The sequence below is a fragment of the Hemitrygon akajei genome, chromosome 27, assembly GCF_048418815.1.
Source record: "Hemitrygon akajei chromosome 27, sHemAka1.3, whole genome shotgun sequence".
NCBI lineage: Eukaryota > Metazoa > Chordata > Chondrichthyes > Myliobatiformes > Dasyatidae > Hemitrygon > Hemitrygon akajei.
The window spans coordinates 3,988,094-3,995,272 of record NC_133150.1 but is presented as its reverse complement, the minus strand read 5'-3'; the positions used below and the strand labels follow the sequence as shown (position 1 = coordinate 3,995,272).

The 7,179-nt window shown below is 49.8% G+C and overlaps 1 protein-coding gene across 1 annotated transcript; it reads right to left on the bottom strand.

Annotated features, from left to right (window-relative positions):
- Positions 1-2,361: 2,361 nt before the first annotated feature.
- LOC140716995 (potassium voltage-gated channel subfamily A member 10-like) lies at positions 2,362-3,819 on the bottom strand. The gene has a single exon (XM_073030191.1). It carries the CDS (start codon positions 3,817-3,819, stop codon positions 2,362-2,364), a length of 1,458 nt encoding a protein of 485 aa, XP_072886292.1.
- Positions 3,820-7,179: the final 3,360 nt, after the last annotated feature.

The window sequence follows — 7,179 nt, the reverse complement described above, 5'->3', positions numbered from 1 at the left end:
TTAACACCCCATTGTCACCACCTCAGGCTGATCAACACCTCCATTCATTAACACCCCACATCACCTCAGGCTGATCAACACCTCCACTCATTAACACCCCGCACCACCTTTGTACTTGTATGTATTGCATTGTGTCACTATGTTTGGACATGGCCCAAGTACAGAGTGAGAGTCTCTGAAGCGGGTCGATAGTTCACAGATTTTAATGCAAACAGAGTTAGAGGGAAACGAACATAAGAAAAACTTGGCCAAACAGGACTCTTAACGAAAACTCTCAAATGGAAATCGAGGCCAATACTGAGGCTGAAAGGAATCACTAATTATAAAACGAACCCGCTAGTCTTCAGAGTCAGTTGACTCAACAGTCCAATTTCCCAGGAAAGTCAGAATGCAGACAGCGAAACGTTGCTGTGCTTTGCTCAAGTCTTGACAAGTGCTATGACAAGAAAATGGAGTTAAATACAATCATAATGAAATAATAATTAGCTGACATGTGCATATTCACGAGCGCAATTGTCGTATCTGACGAATCCGTCTTTGTGATACACTTGCTTTTATTGTGTTCAAGATTCAATGTCACTTCCTGTACTCAGGTGTAAAGGAGAACAAGATAATTGTTAGTCCAGATCTAATGCAGCTAAAAAAAAACACAATAAATATTAATACATAAGATAGCTTATACATCTACTGATTCCACTGTTATCTCCACTATACATCTTCCCACCCTATCTCCTGTAAAAATGTATACCCTTTTCTCAGTACCTTCACTTCCACTGCATCTGTTCCCAGGGCATGTCCTTCTGTTTCAGGACATCAGGGATGCTCTCTGAAGAATGGGACTTCCCTACCTCCGCTATTGATGCTGCCCTCACCGCCACTTCCTGGATATCCGCACTCACCCCATCTTTCCACTGCCTCAACAATGATACAGTTTCTCTTGTCCTTACCTACCACCCCATGAGCATCCAACACAACTTCCTCCATCTCCAAAGTGATCCTACCACCAAATGTAGGGATTCTCTATGATTCTCCATCATTCCCTTGTCCATTCATCCCTTCTCATTAATTTCCCTCCTGGATCCAGCAAGCTACCGGTGCTATGCTTGCCCATACACCTCCTCCCTCACCTTCATTCAGGGCCCCAGGCAATCCTTCCAGGTGAGGCGACACTTCACCTGGAAATCTTCTGGAGTCGTCTATTCTGTCCAGAGCTCCTGATACATTGTTGATACTCTTGTTGAGACCTGTCATAAATTGGGGGACCACTTTGTTGAGAACCTCTGCAACATCCTGCAAAAGGGAGACTTCCCAGTGTCTAAACATTTTAATTCCCGTTCCTATTCCAAAGTGTCGATCCATGGCTTCCTCTTGTGGCAACATGAAGCCATCCTCAGAGTGGAGAAGCCACAACTTATATTCTTTCTGGGTAGTCTCCATCTGATGGCATGAACATTGATTTCTCTGTCTGGTAAACAAATTTCTTTCCCTGCCCCCCGTTCCCCATTTTACTTCTTCTCACCTGCCTATTACTTACCCCTGGCTCCCCTCCTTCCTTTCCTCCTATGATCCACTCTCCTCTCCTGTCAGATTCCTTCTTTGTCAGCCCTTTACCTTTCACCTGTCACCTTCTCCTCCCCCACACCTTTTCATTCTGGCATCTTTTCCCTTCCTTTCCAATCCTGATGAAGGGTCTCAGCCTGAAACATTCATTTCCATAGATTGTCCCAGACCTGCCGAGTTCTTCCAGCATTTTGTGTGACTGAATGTATGTCCATAAAGTGACACTAGGGAGACGTCTGTATATTTGCCCTTGATGGTGGGTAGGCTGGTGTGAGTGATGCCTTGGGCAGCTTTGACTATCTGTTGTGCAGCTTCCTGTCCGCCCCAGTGCTTATTGTGCTTTTTATGCCGCATTGGATCTGGAGTGACAATCGTTTCGTTCTCCTTTACACTCGTACACTGAAGAATGACAATAAACAATCTTGAATCTTAATCCTTGTTCCTCAAACCTGGATTGAGTGTAGGGGAGAGTATTCCAGATTGTTTAAACCAAGATTAAAGACTCAAGATTGTATAATGTCTTTTCCTGTACACAAGGAAGAACAAAATAATTGTTATTCTGGATCTGATGTCACACAATAAAAGTCCATGTCTACTCTGTTTGGGACGACCTCTTGAACGTCTGCCAGCTGGTCCGTCCAAACAGTCCTGAGGTATTAGGCTTCCATTTTCAGCAACGGTCGCTATGCTGGGATTAACAGTGTGGAGACGTGGTCAGAGGGCCAAGGCGAGAGCATGTGATAGCTTCATGAAACAGTATGCTACTGCTGCTGATCATTGTCACTACCAGTTCCAGGTGCTTCACGACGCTTTGGTTTTATCCCGCTGGACGTACCTTGCCGTGACTGGTTCCTTGCCCTTGGCTACACTAGGCTCATCCCTCCTCTCCTCGTTCTCTGTCTCCCGGTGGTAGAAGTAGTTGAAGTTGGAGACGATGACGGGCACGGGCAGCGCGATGGTCAGCACGCCGGCGATGGCGCAGAGGGATCCCACCACCTTGCCGCCGATGGTGATGGGGCACATGTCCCCATAGCCCACCGTGGTCATTGTGACTACCGCCCACCAGAAAGCATCAGGGATGCTGGAGAACTGCGTCCGCGGCTCGTCAACTTCAGCGAAGTAGACGGCGCTGGAGAAGAGGATGACGCCGATGAAGAGGAAGAAGATGAGGAGGCCCAGCTCCCTCATGCTGGCCTTCAGTGTCTGCCCGAGGATCTGCAGGCCCTTGGAGTGCCTGGACAGCTTGAATATGCGGAAGACTCGGACCAGCCGAACAATGCGCAGGATGGTCAGTGACATGGCGTGCTGCCCGCGGCCCAGCCGCTGTTCCTGCTGCCGCTGGACCACCTCGGTGACCAGTGTCACAAAGTAAGGGACAATTGACACCACGTCAATGGCGTTCATGGTGTCCCTGCAGAAGCCCACTTTGCTGGGACAAGCCACAGCCCTCACCAGCAGCTCAAAGGAAAACCACAACATGCATGCCGTTTCAACAAGGAAGAAGGGGTCAGTAAAGAGGCTGGAGGCTGGTCTGCTTCCCAGGCCTGAGGCAGCTGGCTCCAAGTCCTCCCGGAATTCCGGCAGAGTTTCCAGGCAGAAGCTGACGATGGACACTACGATGACTGAAAGGGAGACCATGGCCACAGCCTGAGCTGCAGCTGAGCTCTCGGGATGCTCAAACAGCAGCCAGAGCTGCCTGAGGTAAACCTTGCTTGGAAGCTGGGCCTCTGCTTCGCAGATGAAACTTTCCTGTTCCCTAAACTGCTCCATGGCCTCGGGCCCTAGCTGGTAGAAGGTGATCTCGTCAGTGAAGACGTCCAGGGGTACGTTGGCGGGTCTCCGCAACCTGCCCCCCGACTGGTAGTAGTACAGGATAGCGTCAAAACTGGGCCGGTTCCTGTCGAAGAAGTACTGGTTGGTCAGGGGGTCAAAGTAGGGCAGGCAGCGGGCGGAGTTTCCCAGAAGTGTGTCTGGAAACTGGGCCAGGATCTTCAGGTGGGTCTCAAACCTCAGGCCAGCCACATTGATGATCACCTTCCGGTTGTCCTCCTGCTCCAAAAGCATATCCATCTCCTGCTGATGCTGCCCAGCCACTTGGCTCAGGAGCTTGTCGGTGAGGGCATCTCCTTCCAATAGGTACTTCCATCTCGACAGGACGCTCATGCAGGTATCGTGCAGCTTTGGCTGACCGGCAAGGTGATCGTCGTTATCAATGTCCTTGAAACTCACCAAAGCCAACTCCATTTCACTCTCGGACATCACAGAGTCTTCAACTTCGAACGGTGCAGGTCATTAGGAAGCTAGGGGTAAGCACAGGGTTAGAAAACTAATGCTATATCACATACGGACAAACAAAACAGGAATGTAAGAGATTCGGCAGAAACTGGAAATCCGGAGCAACACACACACAGTGTTGGAGGAATCCAGCATGTGTGGAGAGCAATGAACAGTTGGTGTTTCGGGGCAAGACCCCTCATCAGAGATGGAAAGGAAGGGGCCAGGAACCAGAATAGGAAGGTGGGGGAGGGGAAGGAGTACAAGTGGCAAGCAAAAGGTGAAACCAGGTTAGGGGAGAGGTGGGCAGGTTGGGGAGGTGGGATGAGGTCAGAAGCTGCGACATAATAGGTGGAAGAGGTAAAGGGCTGAAGAAGAAGGAATATGATAGGAGATGACAGTAGACCATGGGAAAAAGGGAAGGAAGAGGGGCACGGGAGGGGGGGTTATAGGCAGTTGAGGAGAAGAGAAAGGATGAGAGGGAAATCAGAATGGGAAATGGAAAAAGAGAGAAGGGCTGCTCTGACCGGGTCTCTGGCGCTGGGTCTGGTGCTCTGGCTTAGAGGAGTAGAGAGGCGAAGAGGATGGCAGTGTTAATAGAAGATTTCCATAGTCAGAGGAGCCAAGAGGTGAAGACGAAGGCAGCGTTGATAGGAGATTCCATAGTCAGAGGAGCAGACAGGTGAAGAGGACGGCAGTGTTGATAGGAGATTTCCTAGTCAGAGGAGCAGAGAGGTGAAGAGGACGGCAGTGTTGATAAGAGATTCCATAGTCAGAGGAACAGAGAGGTGAAGAGGATGGCAGTGTTGATAGGAGACTTCCTAGTCAGAGGAGCAGAGAGGTGAAGAGGACGGCAGTGTTGATAGGAGATTCCATAGTCAGAGGAGCAGAGAGGTGAAGAGGACAGCAGTGTTGATAGGAGATTTCCTAGTCAGAGGAGCAGAGAGGTGAAGAGGACGGCAGTGTTGATAGGAGATTTCCTAGTCAGAGGAGCAGAGAGGTGAAGAGGACTGCAGTGTTGATAGGAGATTCCATAGTCAGAGGAACAGAGAGGTGAAGAGGATGGCAGTGTTGATAGGAGACTTCCTAGTCAGAGGAGCAGAGAGGTGAAGAGGACGGCAGTGTTGATAGGAGATTCCATAGTCAGAGGAGCAGAGAGGTGAAGAGGACGGCAGTGTAGATAGGAGATTCCATAGTCAGAGGAGCAGAGAGGTGAAGAGGACAGCAGTGTTGATAGGAGATTCCATAGTCAGAGGAGCAGAGAGGTGAAGAGGACAGCAGTGTTGACAGGAGATTCCATAGTCAGAGGAGCAGAGAGGTGAAGAGGACTGCAGTGTTGATAGGAGATTCCATAGTCAGAGGAGCAGAGAGGTGAAGAGGACGGCAGTGTTGATAGGAGATTCCATAGTCAGAGGAGCAGAGAGGTGAAGAGGACGGCAGTGTTGATAGGAGATTCCATAGTCAGAGGAGCAGAGAGGTGAAGAGGACGGCAGTGTTGATAGGAGATTCCATAGTCAGAGGAGCAGAGAGGTGAAGAGGACGGCAGTGTTGATAGGAGATTTCCTAATCAGAGGAGCAGAGAGGTGAAGAGGACAGCAGTGTTGATAGGAGATTCCATAGTCAGAGGAGCAGAGGGGTGAAGAGGACAGCAGTGTTGATAGGAGATTCCATAGTCAGAGGAGCAGAGAGGTGAAGAGGACGGCAGTGTTGATAGGAGATTTCCTAATCAGAGGAGCAGAGAGGTGAAGAGGACAGCAGTGTTGATAGGAGATTCCATAGTCAGAGTAGCAGAGGGGTGAAGAGGACGGCAGTGTTGATAGGAGATTCAATAGTCAGAGGAGCAGAGAGGTGAAGAGGACAGCAGTGTTGATAGGAGATTCCATAGTCAGAGGAGCAGAGAGGTGAAGAGGACAGCAGTGTTGATAGGAGATTCCATAGTCAGAGGAGCAGAGAGGTGAAGAGGACGGCAGTGTTGATAGGAGATTTCCTAATCAGAGGAGCATAGAGGTGAAGAGGACAGCAGTGTTGATAGGAGATTCCATAGTCAGAGGAGCAGAGGGGTGAAGAGGACTGCAGTGTTGATAGGAGATTGCATAGTCAGAGGAGCAGAGGGGTGAAGAGGACAGCAGTGTTGATAGGAGATTCCATAGTCAGAGGAGCAGAGAGGTGAAGAGGACGGCAGTGTTGATAGGAGATTTCCTAATCAGAGGAGCAGAGAGGTGAAGAGGACAGCAGTGTTGATAGGAGATTCCATAGTCAGAGGAGCAGAGGGGTGAAGAGGACGGCAGAGTTGATAGGAGATTCCATAGTCAGAGGAGCAGAGAGGTGAAGAGGACAGCAGTGTTGATAGGAGATTCCATAGTCAGAGGAGCAGAGAGGTGAAGAGGACAGCAGTGTTGATAGGAGATTCCATAGTCAGAGGAGCAGAGAGGTGAAGAGGACAGCAGTGTTGATAGGAGATTTCCTAATCAGAGGAGCAGAGAGGTGAAGAGGACAGCAGTGTTGATAGGAGATTCCATAGTCAGAGGAGCAGAGGGGTGAAGAGGACTGCAGTGTTGATAGGAGATTCCATAGTCAGAGGAGCAGAGAGGTGAAGAGGACGGCAGTGTTGATAGGAGATTTCCTAGTCAGAGGAGCAGAGAGGGGAAGAGGACGGCAGTGTTGATTGGAGATTTCCTAGACAGAGGAGCAGAGAGGTGAAGAGGACGGCAGTGTTGATAGGAGATTTCCTAGTCAGAGGAGCAGAGAGGGGAAGAGGACGGCAGTGTTGATAGGAGATTTCCTAGACAGAGGAGCAGAGAGGTGAAGAGGACGGCAGTGTTGATAGGAGATTCCATAGTCAGAGGAGCAGAGAGGTGAAGAGGACTGCAGTGTTGATAGGAGATTCCAGAGTCAGAGGAGCAGACAGGTGAAGAGGACTGCAGTGTTGATAGGAGATTCCATAGTCAGAGGAGCAGAGAGGTGAAGAGGACTGCAGTGTTGATAGGAGATTCCATAGTCAGAGGAGCAGAGGGGTGAAGAAGACGGCAGTGTTGATAGGAGATTTCTTAATCAGAGGAGCAGAGAGGTGAAGAGGACTGCAGTGTTGATAGGAGATTCCATAGTCAGAGGAGCAGAGAGGTGAAGAGGATGGCAGTGTTGATAGGAGATTTCCTAGACAGAGGAGCAGAGAGGTGAAGAGGACGGCAGTGTTGATAGGAGATTCCATAGTCAGAGGAGCAGAGAGGTGAAGAGGACGGCAGTGTTGATAGGAGATTCCATAGTCAGAGGAGCAGAGAGGTGAAGAGGACGGCAGTGTTAATAGGAGATTCCATAGTCAGAGGAGCAGAGAGGTGAAGAGGACAG